This window comes from Ipomoea triloba, chromosome 3 (genome assembly GCF_003576645.1).
Source record: "Ipomoea triloba cultivar NCNSP0323 chromosome 3, ASM357664v1".
In the NCBI taxonomy this organism is placed as follows: domain Eukaryota; kingdom Viridiplantae; phylum Streptophyta; class Magnoliopsida; order Solanales; family Convolvulaceae; genus Ipomoea; species Ipomoea triloba.
The window spans coordinates 29,092,042-29,109,946 of NC_044918.1; the positions used below are offsets into that span (position 1 = coordinate 29,092,042).

Here is a 17,905-nt window from a genome sequence, read left to right on the forward strand (position 1 = left end):
CTAATATCTGAAAATGTACATTTATTTGATTATAAGATTAGTGCATAAGTATTACGGGAGGTGGTGGGTTCGAGTCTCAGTGGAGGCAATACTGATTCTTGTGCTTCAATAGGTTGAGAAAGTAATTATGAACAGATACTGCATTGTAATAGAGTCAGTAGTATTCAAAAAAAAAAAGATTAGTGCATAAGTATTACTCAATTAATAGAATAATACAAAAGGAAAGTGCAAGTAAAAAAATTTATAACAAGCAATTATGTTAATAAATAATTATTATTTTGGTATAATAATTTTAACCAGTTAGTACATAAAATTAATTCCTTAACTGTAATAGTATAAACTGTAATAGTATTATACGCGTGTATATATATATATATATATATATATATATATATATATATATATATATATATTTTGTATGAGTTTTCAAAAAGAAAGTGTAAGCTTATAAGTCTGACAATTATGTATATATTAGGCAATTATGTTAATGTATTTTATTTTATTTACGGAGTATTTGTTTTGTTTCATTATTTTGTACTTTTTTTTATTTTTAGTTTTTATTCTTTATTTATTTTGTTTTGTTTCTTTATTTATTTTATTGATAACAGCAAGCTGCTAGTTGGGTTTCAAGGAAGAATTTTTTAATTTTTAATTTGATTTTTTCTTTTAAGTAATTATTTCTTTATTTGTATTATGTATTAAAGTATCCATGCCGGAATATATCGAAGGAGACTTTATTTGAATAATTTTTTAAATTAAAATACGAATAATTTTTTAATTAAAAATAATTATATAGAGATAAATTACAGATTTATTGATAAAAGATAATAATTTTTTTAAATGTGCTGTGAAAGTGAAACCACTTTTGTAAATGAGAGACTATTGCAGAGATGTGAAAAAAATAGTAAAATTGTTTTAATCATTTCAATGTATTCGAATTTGTACTTTGTTTAAGTATAATGTCTTCGGTTTCCTATTTTGTTTAGTTCTAATGATTTCAATTGCTTCGAATATGTTAGTTTTAATAAGTTTTAGTTTTACGATTCCAATAGTTACGTAATATGAATTATTTTATATTAATTTTTTTACTTAATATAATTTTTATTCAATTATATACATAAGACGGATAAATTTTTAATTAAAAATAATTATATACATGATATTTCATTTTTGTTATTTTTAATATTTTATTGTAATTTATAAAATGATATAAAATAATAATTGTAGATATAAATTGATATTTATTGATTAAAGATAATAATTTTGTAATGTGATGTGAAAGTGAAACCACTTTTGAGGATGGAGAGTATTGCAGGAATGTAGAAAAAATAGTAAATGAATTACAAATTTAGTGATATGGGACTAATACCTACTTAAGTGAGAGAGTATTTCAAAGATAAATGCCCTGTTTGGTAAATAATCAGCCTATCAGTCAATTTTGACTTATTTAACAATTATTATTTGTTTGACTTGGTTAAAAAATCAATATAAGTGTTTAGTTAATAAGTTTTTTGTAACTCCAAAATGCTAAAATTCAAAAGGCTATTCAAAGTAGCCTTTTCAATTAGCTTTTTGAAAAAAGAAATTATACCAAACAGCTATCAGCTAACAGCTAATTTATTAAACAACTTTTTATCATTAGCTAATGTTATCAACAAATTATACCTTCTAACCCAAACAGCCAACTCAATCAGTCAACAACCATTTACCAAACAGGGCCAAATTCAGTCTAACGGCCCACATGGGGCTGTCTTCAAAAGAGGACAAAAAAAAAAACGAAATAAAAAGTGCAAGGGAAATTGAAAGGAATTTTTGTCTCAAAGGATTAGGAAGAAAAAAAAAGTGAGATATAGAATGGCAAAGTTGTTATTCGTTTAAAATTGAGGGGCAAATGGCCATTCCCAAATATTATAAGGGAGATATAGAGATAGAACTTAGAAGAGACCACTGCATGTACTCACTTATACATATTACATTTACATATACACATACACTCAGTGTATGTATATAATATCGGACTACTGAGAACGCATGTGGATTTGGATCTGATCGAAGACGAGAAAATCAAGAAGAAATGGAGGAGAAGACATGGGACTCGGCAGCGGCGGCGACCGGAAGCGGTTTGGACTTGGCTATCGTGATCGCGTCGGCCGTTACGTTACGGCGGTTGCAGCCGGCGTTTGGTTGGTGGTTGCGCGGAGGAAGGAGACGAGAAAACCGGATAACGATGACGGAGAAATTGACCGCCGAGCTCCGGCTGGCCTCGACTTCATCGCCAGCGGCAGCGGTTACACCTCCCGCCCCTTCTCCTTCATGGAGAAACGCAAGTCTCTGTGAGTAAACGCCCCTTCCTTTTCTCTCTCTCCATTTCTCATTAATTTTCTTTAAAAAGTTTTTAAAATTCTCTTTGAAATTTCATTCCTTAATTCTTGATTGATTTTTTTTTAATATTATTAACTCAATTAGAATGTAGTATCTGTTCAATATTTTTTTGAGTCCTGCGACATTTCTTCAAAGAGAGCATAAAGGTGTCAATTAAGGACAATGTATTGACTTTTATTCCCATTTTAAAAATATTCTAATTTATATATTAAAAATATTATAATTATTATTAATTTAAAAAAATATTCTTAAATGGTATAATTTGCCTAAAATCATTTGTTAGCTAGATGCCTAGATTATGTAATAGGTTCAAAACAATGTCTCGACCCAAATGCCATTTTCGTGATACCAACGGATGTCTTGGTTTACAAGTACAACACAATTATGTATGCAATAAAATCATTTAAGCCTTTAATTTACCGGACAAAATGTTCACAACACAAAAAACACTAATCTTAGCTTATTGGACCTCCCGCTTAGGCCCCATGTTGGGCATTGTACTCTCACATGTAACGTAACTTAAAAGAAGATAGGAAAAAAAAAATGATGCCCAAGAAATGACAAAAAATGTGAAGTATGTTGTGATTGAATTAGTGTGTTGTCTTCTCCATTATTTCATTTTAGTTCACACGTAGGAAGGCAGGGGACCGGAGAGAGAACAAACACGAACTAGGCTGATCAAGAGAGAGAACCAAAAACAGGAAGATTTCTGTCGTTTGCATGTTTTTAATTTGCATGGCTGCTGCTTACGTAGATAGTCAAATGATCCATGTTCTTCATCATCATGAAAAGGAGAAGAAAAAGATGTTCCTGGGCGTACATAGGATGATGATGATGAAGAAATGATGGAAATTAAATGCAGATATTGATGAATAGAAATTATAGATAGATAGATAGAGCGTCTGTACGTAAATAATCGATCATGAGGAAAATACAGGCGGTGGCGAAGAAACGAGCCAACACGATATTCGGGACGGGCGGATCGGGGGGCGAGGAAATGGAGGAAATGGACGACGAGGAGGTCGGAGAAGTTGTGGAAGCGGAGAGATTTCTTCCAAACGGCGATTACTACACGGGGCAATGGGCGGGGAACTTCCCGCACGGCCAAGGCAAGTACTGGTGGACCGACGGGTGCATGTACGTGGGGGAGTGGCACCGTGGGAAAACCATGGGGAAAGGCTCCTTCAGATGGCCGTCCGGGGCGACCTACGAGGGCAATTTCAAGGCCGGCTTCATGGACGGTGATGGCACATACATCGGCCCCAACGGGGACACCTATAGAGGGAGATGGGTAATGAACGTGAAGCAGGGGCGTGGCGTGCAAGAGCTAGCCAATGGGGATGTCTATGATGGGGAATGGTGTAAAGGACTACATGAGGGGCAGGGTATATATACATGGAGCAATGGGAATTACTATGTTGGGGAGTGGAAAGGTGGGGGGATTTGTGGGGAAGGGAAAATGGTTTGGGCAAATGGGAATGTGTACCAAGGACACTGGGAAGATGGGGTGCCTAAAGGGAATGGGACATTTAGATGGGAAGATGGGAGTTACTATGTAGGGAATTGGAGCAGAGACCCTAAGGAACAAAATGGGAATCATTACCCTTCAGAAACTTCAGTAACTGAGTGCACACTTATAGACTGGGATCCTCAACATGTATTCAATGTGGATTTGAAGGACTGCAAGGTTTGCCCAGCTGACAAAGTCTTGATCCTCCCTTCCCAGAAGAAGCTGGCAGTCTGGAGATCTGCAAAGACTAAAGAGAAACACTGTTATGGCATTCGGCCCAAAAGAATGTCTGTGGATAATGTGAGATTAGATAGGGATTTTACTCGTTCTTCCCAGTTTTCAGATGGGAGTGGGGGTGGGGTTAGTAGAAGTTCTTGTGCATCCGACGATACGACCTCGAGTACCTTCCATGAAGATGCACCTGGGTTTCCACCAAGAGGGAGCCCTATTAGGTTCCCCAAGGTTGTTGCAAAGAAGCAAGGAGAGGTTATCTGCAAAGGCCATAAGAATTATGAACTCATGCTCAATTTGCAGTTAGGCATCAGGTGATGATGAATCTCCATCACCTCTGTTTGGTAAATGGTTGTTAGTTGATAGCTGTTAGCTGATTGAGTTAGAGTTTATGACTCATTAGTTGATTGTAGAAAGATGTTTGGTAAATTAGCTGTTAGTTGATAACTGTTTGGTGTAATTTCTTGTATCAATAGACATGCTGTTGGAAGGCCTGGTCCTTCTGCATCACTAGATCTGACGCCATCAGCATTTGATCCCAAGGACAAGTTCTGGACAAGGTTTCCACCAGAGGGATCAAAAAGCACTCCACCACATCCATCCTGCGAATTCAAATGGAAGGACTATTGCCCCAAAGTTTTCAGGTCCAAACAACTCATATCTCATTCATATTCACATCATATTCCTTAGCTTCTGATCATAATATAATATATACACTTCAGGGCATTGAGGTTGCTGTTCAATGTGGATCCAGCAGATTACATGATGTCCATTTGTGGGAACGAGGCCCTCCGGGAGCTCTCCTCTCCCGGGAAGAGTGGAAGCTTCTTCTACCTCACAAACGACGACCGTTACATGATCAAGACAATGAAGAAGGCAGAGGTAAAGGTAAGATCAATCTCTAGTTCTTCGCGATATATGTCTCGCAGTAGATCACCACAACTCAACTTATCCGCGCTTAGGTGCTTTTGAGGATGCTGAATGCCTATTTCAATCATGTTCGCGCATTTGACAACACCCTTGTGACCAAATACTTTGGCTTACATTGTGTGAGGCTAACAGGAACAGCACAAAAAAAGGTATACAAAACAGGATTGATCTCAATTCATTTCACCATAGCATATTAGCACATATATTTACTCTTGCTTAACCATATATTCAGGTGAGATTCATGATCATGGGGAATCTCTTCTGTACCGGGTATACAATTCACAGACGATTCGACTTGAAAGGATCAACGTTTGGCCGCTTGACAGATAAGCCTGAATCAGAGATTGATGCAACCACAACTCTCAAAGACCTCGATCTTAACTACATATTTCGATTGCAGAAGGAATGGTTTGAAGAGTTTCGAAAGTATTAGTGCATAAATGTCCAACTCCCTACTTTTTTTTTGTCCTGTGTTTTTCTTTTGCCTCGTGAGACATTAACGTCTACCAGTTCCTTCTGCAGGCAAGTAGATAGGGACTGCGAGTTGCTCGAGCAGGAACGAATAATGGACTACAGCCTCCTGATTGGCATTCATTTTCGAGAATTGGGTAATGCTGGTGGAAACCATACAGGTTAGTACATATATACTAACCCCATTATATTTCTTTAACAAAGCACTACTACTGCTATATGTCAACTGTTATTTTCTGAACAATCCAGAAACTGATGATACTACTTCCTCACAGTTGTGGAGAATGGTGAAGGGTCAGAACCAGAATCCTCTCAAGCAGATATGGATCATTTGCCCCAAGATCCTACATGGTATGTTTCTTTCTTAAAATGAATCTGATGAAATTTAATCGTGGATTCCAAGCAACACGTGGAAACACATGACCTTTTGCATGGCTCTGATATCAAATTAAAGCATGTGCTCCATCCAACTAAAAACCTAAGCTGATAGTTGGACTGCACATATTATATTTATGCTCACAGATACGAATTGACGACAATGTTTTGTTTCTGATTGTTTGTTGCAGCTCGGGCGATATGAAACTGGGGATATGCATGCCTGCAAGAGTGGAAAGGACAGAAAGGAGATGTGATCCAGAGCCACAGCTAGTAGGGGAGCCAACAGGGGATTACTATGATGTAGTGTTGTTCTTTGGAATCATAGACATACTTCAGGACTATGACATCACCAAGAAGCTTGAGCATGCCTACAAGTCCTTCCAGCACGATTCGAATTCGATATCAGCCGTCGATCCAAAGGCGTACTCGAGGCGGTTTCGCGATTACATCTTCAAAGCCTTTGGAGAGGACAGTTAGATGGAGATTTTTGGCCTGTGTATCCAAAGTGCTTGTACACCCAACAGAGCGGAGCAGAGCTATTAACTCTTTTTTGGATTGGTTAACTAATTGAGGTGCTCCCGATCCCGAGAGTTTCTTCTTCTTTCTTTCTTGATTTTGAGGTTGAATGTGGTAGGAATACACACAAATATGGGGGGGGGGGGGTGACAATTGTATTATAGAAGAAAATGTATCACAGGAACACACATACAACTGTAATGTATTATATAGAACATTGTTGTTGGCAGCCTTTGTCTCCAAAGGGATTAGAATTCTGCAGACCATACTATTTAACTTTTTATTAGGAGATGCAGACTATATATAGTAATATACTCATCTAAGCACACACTCATTTCCCCTAAACTATGATTCATTTCGGAAAGAAACACACTCAAAGCTTCAAACAAAGTTTAGCCACCAAAACATAGTCGAGAAACTCACCCCTGATATTCGCCTTGATTCTTCTTGTGTCTGAATGTAGAGGATTTCCAATAAGAGTTGTCTATTAGTTTTCTTGATTTGAACCGATCAGATATGAACAATTTAGACTGACTTACCTTTTTTATGATCATGAAGAACAGATATTTAGGTATAGGTAATGGTTACGGATTTTTCTGGCAAATGATATAGGGTGAACATAAGGCAATTAAAATTTCCAAATGTAAATCTAGAGTGTAGAGGTGATGTGTGTAACAGAGGGCTCATACGTACAGTTGTTGCCCATCCTGGCCATGTGAAACTTCTCAGAAATGGTTCCATGGATCAGTCTGCCCTGTATGTTTAGCAACCTCCGAACTGCCATCTGCACTGCCCTGCTCTCATTACGTACAGTTTAGCAACTTCCGGGCAACTTCAATAGTGAGGTTTTTGGAGTGATTTTTGAGGTGACTAGTTGGAAAGAGATGAGAGAAAGAGAAGAAGGAAAAAAAAAAAAATTAGGGCAATGACGCGTGCACGCGCCCGACTGGGTACCATCGTGTGTGTCAAATTCCTTTTTCTCTGCGCCGTGAGACCACAAAAAATACATCATTTGCAAGAGGAGCTCATGCATTCTCTCTCATCCACATCACCTAAGCTCTTCTCAAAAAACAGTGAGTACATTTTTATAACACAAATTTTTGTAGTAATTTACAATTATCTTTGGCACGTTGTCTGATTTATTAATGACTTAGGCGAACTTGATTTGATTTTTTTTCACAAGAATCAAAACTACTATCGGGGTTCGATCTTATGAGTCAAGTTTCATAATCCAACATGATTTGAATCAAAATTCCTGCAGCCGAGTTCAATCTTATGACCACTCATTTAAAATAATAACATATGAATCATCACGTTACATAATAATTACCTGGTTTGATGTTCTTAATTTGTCTATTAGTCACTATAGGAGTAGCAATGTGCAAGGTGGGGGTGGAGGTATATTCCATATCCTTGCCTAATCCCTGACGTGATAAACTGATAATGCATGCTTTCCTCATCCCTATTCTCATGAATCAATTTTGGCAAAGATCTAGTCTTTGTATTCAAATAAGTTACCATGAGGCAACCTCTCAAAGTGAAATGACTCCTTGTGCGCAGTAAACAAATGTTTAGCCTTTGTATTTAACTGAATTACCATGATTTATACCTTTCCAAATGTTCTATAGAGTCGGGGTTGGGACTGAAAATTCAACCTTTTGAAAAGAAAGTATGGCATAAAACAACGAAAGCATTTATACCATTTTCGATCGGTGGCAGAATTAGCATTTGGCATGTTACCTTTCAGTTTTGTTTTCACTCTTAATTTTGCTTATCCTCAGATTGTTGCAACAGAAACGCTTGAAAACTCATGAGTACGCACATATATATTGGGGACGATACAGGTGTGGGGTCTTTGTCCGAGAACATAGGTTCTCTGTTTTGTTCAGGCATAATTACCCTAAGATAATTAAATTTGATCGAAAAATAAGATAAAGTATAAATAATCGGGCTGTAAAAATATAACAGCATTATCAATTGTGATTTTTGAATGATTTTTTGCTTTGATGGATGAGAGAGATGGTGAGTTGGAGGGGAGAGAAGGAATGAAAGAGAAAAAATTTGCAGTAAAGATGATTTTTTATAGGGACTATAGGGGAAAAAAATAAAAACAAGTCTCGCCCTCTCGCATGATGAGCACGTCTAGTGGGATCGTAAACACTATTTTTTTCTTGACAATCATTTTTTCTTTTAATTTTTTTCTATTTTTTCTCCCTCAGCTTTACATCTATTAAAATTTGAGGAATCTAATCAGATTTTAAAAATAAACACGACGGTATTTTCATAATTATCATCAACTCCACTTTGCAAACTCGAACACTTAAATATGCAATCTTTAACAACTAAATATGCAAACATGATAAACTTTATAAAATCAGCCAAGTATTTTAGTGTAATAAATGAGAATTGCATATTTTATGAGAATTGTATATAATAAATGTGTAAACCTGGAAAAGTATGAGAATTGCATATAGTAAAGTTGGTGATAATTTCGAAAAATGTCATTGCATTTTTCTTTTAAATTGATCTGATTCGTTCGATTTTTCTATATGTAAGGTTGAGATTGGTTTTTATTTATCTCCTAAAGACTTGTTCACATTTGATCCAATACACACACACACACACACATATATATATATATATATATATATTTATGGGAAAAGTGCCAAATTAGTCCCCTAAGTGAAACAGATAGTGCAATTGAGTCCCTTAAGTAAAAAAAAAACTCCATTTAAACCCCTTAAACCGGAAAAAAGATTCAATTGAGTCCAAAATTACCTGATTAGCAAGTTAGTTCATCACTAAGCTGACACGTGTACATTTTTAATTTTTAAGATTTAATGAATTATTTTAATTTATTTTAGTAAAAATGTTTTTTTTTTATTTAAAACTGTTTTTAATTTTTTTTAATTTATTAAACAGCCAAAGACAGCCGGTGGCTGTCTCCTACTAAGGACAGCCGTGGCTGTCCGAAAACGACGGCCAATACTACCAAGAGCAAGAGCAGTACACATAGCTTCAGCTTTAGCGCGATGGTGAAGAAGCTAGTGGACCAGAAATCGAGCTCGGCGATGGCGAAGCAGAAGCAGGAATACAAGCTGGCTGTACCGATCGAGGATTTAAAGAAGACGGCGAGGAAAGAGACGGGGACGGGCATGAAACGAGACAGCCATGGCTATTGACTACCTAAGATTTCAACTGAAACGAGGGTGGCGGCCATGCCGCCGTCCTCGCTTCAGATGTTCCAGATCTGGATCTGGAGGACAGCCAGAGGCAGCCATGGCCGTTGTTTTTGGACAGCCGTGGCTGTCGCCGGACAGCCACGGCTGTCCTTAGTCAGAGACAGCCGGTGGCTGTTTAATAAATTAAAAAAAAAATAAAAACAGTTTTAAATAAATAAAAAAAAACAACATTTTTACTAAAATAAATTAAAATAATTCATTAAATCTTAAAAATTAAAAATGTACACGTGTCAGCTTAGTGATGAACTAACTTGCTAATCAGGTAATTTTGGACTCAATTGAATCTTTTTTCCGGTTTAAGGGGTTTAAATGGAGCTTTTTTTACTTAAGGGACTCAATTGCACTATCCGTTTCACTTAGGGGACTAATTTGGCACTTTTCCCTATATTTATTTATTTATAACACTCCTTAGCCATTATCTTACCATACTCATGCCTTCTAGCGTTCCTGGTGTAGTTCCACAAAAAATATATAGTGTCATCAGATAGATCCCAACATTAATATAATGCACATATCCTCTAGTTGTTATCACAAGAGCAAATTAAGATTTAACAACAACAGGTGCAACCTAACAGTTAAAACCATGTGTAGAATTCCGGCTATAGTTTCACTTATTAGCATCTTATATTGAGTTATTACAATTTTATTATAATTGACACATTATATATGTATTGAATTACAATTTTATTATTGCATTACTTATTATATCAATAATTAATTAAATATGGATTTATAAATGCATTTTTAGTAGTGAATGATTAATTGAGAAGAGTCATCTCATGTGATTTTAGTAATTTGATACAATCATGTCTAATGACAATAATTGGGTAAGGTGAATATAATTAATGTGATGCCAGTTAATCAATTAACCAAGAAAGGAAATTGAAGAAGCAGAAGGCAACCACTAGTGCTTACCATTTACAGTATTCATTTCTTTTCCAGGCCAATAATTCAGAAACTAGAGAGCTTCATTGTAATGATAGATAGTAGGACTTACATGATTTGATGTAAGCTTTAAGAATTTTAACAATCATCTTATCTTCATACTTGTTTTTTGATTCTTTAGCCAAATTATTAATTTATATATTACTCCGAATAATATAATAATCAATAGAAATTTTTTATTTTGTACAGTTAAAAATTAAATAAAAAATTAAAATAATAGGTATATATATATATATATATTGCATAAGTTAGATTTGTCCTCACCACACAGGAAAAAAAGAACCATGCATTTTTCCATACTATAGTGTACCTTTGGAAACTAAAAAAAAAAAAAAATGTTTTTTCAAAAAATAATTTCTGAAAAAATAACTTATCGGTATTTTTTTTATTTGGTTGGAAATCATAAAACTTTCTTTTTCTTATTGGTTTATTTTTTAATTAATGAATAAAAATCTATTACAAATTTATTTCTTATAAAATATTAATTAATTTAATAATGATAACAATAATTGTAATAATACAATACTAGTTAACATCAGTACATGTATTAAACACATAATACAATACACTAATTTCACTGAAAATACATAAATACATAAATAAATAAATAAATAAATAAATAATAGATAAAAATAACAAAAGTACATAACCATTGATTTGTTTACGTAAATAACTGTCAAATATGTAACGATACATGCAGTAGAGTTGTCCCCTAAATCATCAATTCGTTAGTCATCACCATCCATACTGGTACTTGACGCTCCTACTTCTTGCATAGCATGCAGTGGCAACATGTACTTGTACGTACCCGGTACCCCTCTTGCAAGAATATAATATAAAGTACACAAATTACAAATTAAATATGAAACCATTTTATTATTTAACAATATATAATAATTGCAATATAATACTTTCAACAATCTCCTTCGACCTCTCATTAGCATATTGACCATCCCTTTTAACGTGTGCACTAAAAATAGTGGAACAAATCAAGCTCATTTGTAGTTTCTGACACTAAGGGCACACTCTAAAACCGTTCACTAAGAGAGAACTAAAAATCAATTACAGTTATTCATATGGAAAGAATATAACATATCTAAAGAAATTAGTGAACAAAATTACACTGATATTTTTGTAAATTAAATACAAACTTCTTAGTGTAACTAAGAACACCATAGACTACAACTATCAAAATTATAAAGTGCAATAAGTAAAGCTACAGAAAGCATCTATTGAAAAATGTGGTGGTATTTTTACAAATAACTCAAACTTTAAAGTGCAGTAACACTATAGTGTGCAACTTAGCAAAGCTACGAAGTGTATTTGTTCACTACACTTGTGCATATGCACGATGCATTCTATGATGTTATTAATTGCATTCTATAGTGTTTATAATTTCACTTTTAAATTCAAGCTATTTACGAAAATGTCATCGTATTTTTTCTCTCTTTCATTGCCTTAAAGTCGCTAGATCTTCCTAGATTGATGGCTCTGAGCAGTTCTTAGTTCTCTCATTCAGTAGTGTTTTTATTAGATCTAAATCCTGCATATATAGGGGATGGTTCAAGGGAGAACATGTTCTAGGTAAAAAGTGATGATTGATCTGATCCCTCCATTTAAGTAGATAACGGTTGAATGTTGCTTAAAAATAAGGGGAAAAAGATTGGAGTTACTTTCTTAATATTGCAAAGTTGAAAGTTTGTAATAATTATAAAATTCACCTCATATTTTTTTTTTACTAAAAATTTTAAAACTTTGATGAATATTGATGAACAACTAAGAGCAGTCCACATTTTTTTTTCGGGAGGGTGCTATTCTCATTTGATCCTACCCTATATATACACACAAAGGGACTTTTTTTTAATGCATTGCACTATAACAAGGTCAACCAACATTTTCAATCAATCAAATTACATCTATATATATATGAGGGGAATGGTACGTACGATATAATATATATCCTACATTAGTAGGTCATGTGTTCTACATAGTTATACTTCTCATTTGTTTTCGAAAAAAAAAACAACATATCTTTCCTTTATTTTCCTACATCCTTTTCCTCTTACCGTGATATCATCTGAGTGGTTTGATTATTAACTAAATTTCTTATTATTATTATTATTATTATTATTATTATCATCATCAGTAGGCTTAGCCATTTCATGCACACCCAAAGAATGAAAGTCACGTCAGGAAAACAAAATATGAAATAGGAAATTTAGGAAGAATAAAATGTATTTTCCTTCGTAAAAATGAGAGATGCGTGTAAGGCTAATCTTATTCATGCAATACTCTCTCATAATCAAAAGTGAACCCTATTTTTATTTTATCAACTTTTTAATTCACTGAATATTTTTTCTACATTCTTACAATTGTAACTCACTTTTAAAAGTGGATCACAATTTTAAGTCACTTTTATTTGGTTTAGGGATTCACTTCTTACTGCTTAAAGTTTAACATTTACAATTTAGATTTAAATTTTAACTTTTTTTATTGATTTTTTAAATGTTATCTAGGAATGCATATTTAGTTGTCACAAAATGCATAGTATAGTGTTCTTAGTTGTAAAGTGAAGTTGACGATAATTACGAAAATACCCTCGTTTTTTAAATAAAAAAAATGATCTTATTGGTCTCATTTTTAAGATATAACGATGAGATTGATTCTTAATTTTCTCCTAGGTGTGTTCTCATGGGATCCTTGTGTGTGTGTGTGGGTGTGTATGTCTATGCTCTAGCGTGGCGCTGCTTTCCCATGCGATTTGTGGATATATTAGAAACGTAGGATGAGTTCAGATCAAACGAATGGAAATCAATGAAGAGAAGAAAATACGCGTTGACAATTTTCTTAAATTCTTACACGATGTATATTTCGGCACTGTACTACATGCTAGTGTGTGGTGCGCTTTTGAGTGATACATGGTGCACTTAGTATTACACCACTCAATGCATCTATTGAACCCACCATAGTTTTTCCCTTTTTGGTGGTGCGCCATAGATCACACATAAGTGCACTACACCGAAATATACAAGTATAATTTTGTGATGCACTAAGTGCTAGTATGTGGTGCACTTATGAATGATTTTTGGTGCACGTAGTATTACATCACTCAATAGAGCATTCATAAGTGTACCACTGAAACATAGATGGTCGACAAAATTACAAAATTGCTACCATATTTTTCTCCTCTTCATTGATTTTCATTTTTCTTATTTGAGCTCATTGTACGAATCTGATATGTCCGTGTGATCGCATAGGAGAGCAACGCCACATCTGAACCTATATATATATATATATATATATATATATATATAATTCAGTTCGCTTGCGGTAAGGCTTCTCATGTGCAGTTGTGCAGTGAGAGGAGAGCCATTGGTCTTGCCAAAACCAACGTCCAGTATTAACAACGTTAAAAAAAATGTGGTGGCAATTTGGTTATTTTCCATATGGGTCAAAATTAAGGTGTGTAGGGTTTGTACTTAATGTGCGTATTTCTTGTGCTTAAGTCGTCGTGTTTCTTCTTCAAAGAGGACTCCTTCCCGCCACCCTTCTCCCTTTTGAACTAAGGGGTATGAGTCACAAGTCTCCCAAACCCTCAAGAACAAAACTTTTGAACTATGGGGTCTACCAAACCCCTAGCTCAGACCCTCAAGAACAAATTTTTTTAACTGAGGGGTCTGCCAGATCCCTAGCTCAGACCCTCAAGAACAAAATTTTTGAACAGAACTTAAGGTGCGCCATTTTAACACTTAAGGTGCATTGTTCTAATGGTGTGTCTTTGTATCACTTAAGGTGCATTGTTCTAAAGGTGTGTCTTTGTATCACTTAAGGTGCACCATTGTTATAAACTGAAGGTGCGCGATGTTAATACTTAAGGTGCGTCATTTTAACACTTAAGGTGCATTGTTCTAACATTTAAGGTGCGTGTTTTTATCACTTAAGGTGTGTCATTTTTAGCTTATGCTTCTTTCTTCCCGACACACATTTTTTTTTTTAATTTTCATTGATTTGAATCGTTGATCATGATTTGATCAACGACTCAGATCTAACCGCATAACCGCATCTGGGAGCATTCCCGCACCCGAACTCATCCCTATATCGATGGTGGTCTATGTTATAATTTGTCACGTTCTCTTATCAGAGTACTTGTGCAATTACAACCAACTATTGGAAATGTTATGGTACTGATTGGTAACGACCTTGCTTATTATACAAACTCGTAATAAAAAGGTGTGGAAACAATGTTAAATATGTACCTAGTACAAATTTAAACCTTCGATCATTCTTAATTCTATATAATTATATGTATGCATACATGCATGAATGTATGCAAAATACTCCTCGAAAACTAAATGATGATTGGCCAAGACTCATCATATTTATAATGATTCATGATATCATACCTAGCTAGAATAACATAGTGCTTTGTTACACTTTTAAATTTTGTGACCTATCCATGAAGCCTAAGAAAAATTCAATGTTGCATATGGGTCCAAACTGAAAAAGTTAGAAGAGAATTATAAAATCATCAGTGCTGTCACCAAAAGTGAGTTCAAAGGGTGAGCCCGGCCCCCTTTTAACCACATGCCCATTGCACCGCATCACTCACAAAAAGAAGCACATGATGAAACGAAAATACAAAGATGAGTTTCAACATCACAAACTTCACTGGCACACATTTGACACTTGAAGAGATGAGGTTTTATCTTCTTACACCCACATTCAATCTTCTTAAAGCCATTAAAACCTCAAGAGAAAAAAAAGTATGGGGGCGGCTAAGTTGATTGTGATATATATATATATATATATATGCGCGCGCGCCAAACTAAATTATAGTGTATTATTCAATAATACATAAATGTGCACTCAATATTGCGCATCTAAGAATTGCATCTAATGGTATTTAAAGTGCACTTCACTCTCGCATATCTCTGTATACACTGGGAAAATGCTTTCCAACTTACAAAAACTACACAATAATTTTTTGTCACCCCTAATATGGCTATTTTTGTGTTGTTCGTTGTTGTTGTTTTTTTTTTTTTTTTTTTTTTTTTTTTTTAAAATAAATCTCAACCTACTACACAATATCGACATCAAGGTGTGAATTTGTGTGAGCGGCAAATGTATTAGAGTGTAGTAAGGTCCTACACTTTATAGTATTGTTCGATATACTTTTACAGGGCGTTTGGTTGGAGGGAATTTAAATTCCTTTCCCACTTAATTCCCACATAATTCCGAATGTAACTAAATTCCTTCATTTGGTTGGAGGGAATTGCAACAATCATTTTCATGGAATTAGAACCCCATGCCCCCCTTGGAATTTTAATTCCATGGGTTTTAGGAATAAAAAAGATACTTCTGAGACAAAATTACCCAGATCTTTTAATTTTTAACCTAAAATTGATGTCTGACTTCTCTTTTAGCTAATACGGTGTATTATCTTCGACAACTATCAACAAGAAAGACGTTCCTGAGCAAGCAATAATAATTCTAAATCAACCTTAATCAAGTATGATTTCTCAAAACTCTCAAATATTTTTTATAATATGTCTAGTTCAAGAGATACGGTATATATATGAGTGGTATTTGGATTTAATATGTTACGAAGTATATTTTTTGTGTACTTGTCATTTAATAATAATAATAAAAATAATGGGCATTTTAGACTTTATACTACTTATTCTCTTTCAATTCCCATGTATACCAAACATTGGAATTGAAATTCCTAGTAATTTTATTCCTTCCAACCAAACACTGGAATTTAAACTCTACTTTATTCTCACGTTATTCTTTTCCCATGGAATTACAATTCCTTTCCCACTTAATTCCTTCCCTCCAACCAAACGCCATATATGTTATAGTATTGATAGCATACTTGCATATATAGTTGTTGCATTACTCGTATTATTCCCACCATAGAATTTATACCAAACTTGTATTATTCCTTCTTGTTGCTAGCAGTCTTGTATTAGNTTTTTTTTTTTTTTTTTTTTTTTTTTTTTTTTTTTTTTTTTTTTTTTTTTTTTTAAAATAAATCTCAACCTACTACACAATATCGACATCAAGGTGTGAATTTGTGTGAGCGGCAAATGTATTAGAGTGTAGTAAGGTCCTACACTTTATAGTATTGTTCGATATACTTTTACAGGGCGTTTGGTTGGAGGGAATTTAAATTCCTTTCCCACTTAATTCCCACATAATTCCGAATGTAACTAAATTCCTTCATTTGGTTGGAGGGAATTGCAACAATCATTTTCATGGAATTAGAACCCCATGCCCCCCTTGGAATTTTAATTCCATGGGTTTTAGGAATAAAAAAGATACTTCTGAGACAAAATTACCCAGATCTTTTAATTTTTAACCTAAAATTGATGTCTGACTTCTCTTTTAGCTAATACGGTGTATTATCTTCGACAACTATCAACAAGAAAGACGTTCCTGAGCAAGCAATAATAATTCTAAATCAACCTTAATCAAGTATGATTTCTCAAAACTCTCAAATATTTTTTATAATATGTCTAGTTCAAGAGATACGGTATATATATGAGTGGTATTTGGATTTAATATGTTACGAAGTATATTTTTTGTGTACTTGTCATTTAATAATAATAATAAAAATAATGGGCATTTTAGACTTTATACTACTTATTCTCTTTCAATTCCCATGTATACCAAACATTGGAATTGAAATTCCTAGTAATTTTATTCCTTCCAACCAAACACTGGAATTTAAACTCTACTTTATTCTCACGTTATTCTTTTCCCATGGAATTACAATTCCTTTCCCACTTAATTCCTTCCCTCCAACCAAACGCCATATATGTTATAGTATTGATAGCATACTTGCATATATAGTTGTTGCATTACTCGTATTATTCCCACCATAGAATTTATACCAAACTTGTATTATTCCTTCTTGTTGCTAGCAGTCTTGTATTAGGCTAATTATTAGTTAAGTGTGTTTATATATGTGGATAACATTAATAAAGTTAAACTGCTCCAAAATTTAATTTATAAAAAATACTAAGTAGCTTAACTAGATGGTGTTATATCAAGAGAGAAATTTTGGTGTAAATTTTTTAAATAGGTGCATAGTATTACTGAAAAATACTACGGAGTATATTTTTAAAAGGGAATGTGGTGGGGCTGTATTCATAATTTTACATAAGTAATTAAACATATACTATTTTTTTTTTTAGAATTGACATTTTTACGCATGATATTATAGCATATTCATTTTTATATATTCACAAACTATACTAAATTTTTATTAAATATAAAAGTTAATTTAATGATTTTA

General features: G+C 34.0%; 1 protein-coding gene across 1 annotated transcript; it reads left to right on the forward strand.

The window, feature by feature from the left end:
- The first annotated feature begins 3,093 nt into the window (after positions 1 to 3,093).
- LOC116014142 (phosphatidylinositol 4-phosphate 5-kinase 6-like) lies at positions 3,094 to 6,417 on the forward strand. Its single transcript, XM_031254145.1, has 9 exons — positions 3,094 to 4,227; positions 4,261 to 4,437; positions 4,600 to 4,767; positions 4,846 to 5,011; positions 5,086 to 5,202; positions 5,286 to 5,479; positions 5,576 to 5,685; positions 5,800 to 5,875; positions 6,091 to 6,417. Exons 1-9 carry the CDS (start codon positions 3,305 to 3,307, stop codon positions 6,377 to 6,379), a joined length of 2,220 nt encoding a protein of 739 aa, XP_031110005.1. The 5' UTR covers positions 3,094 to 3,304; the 3' UTR covers positions 6,380 to 6,417.
- The last annotated feature ends 11,488 nt before the right edge of the window (positions 6,418 to 17,905 follow it).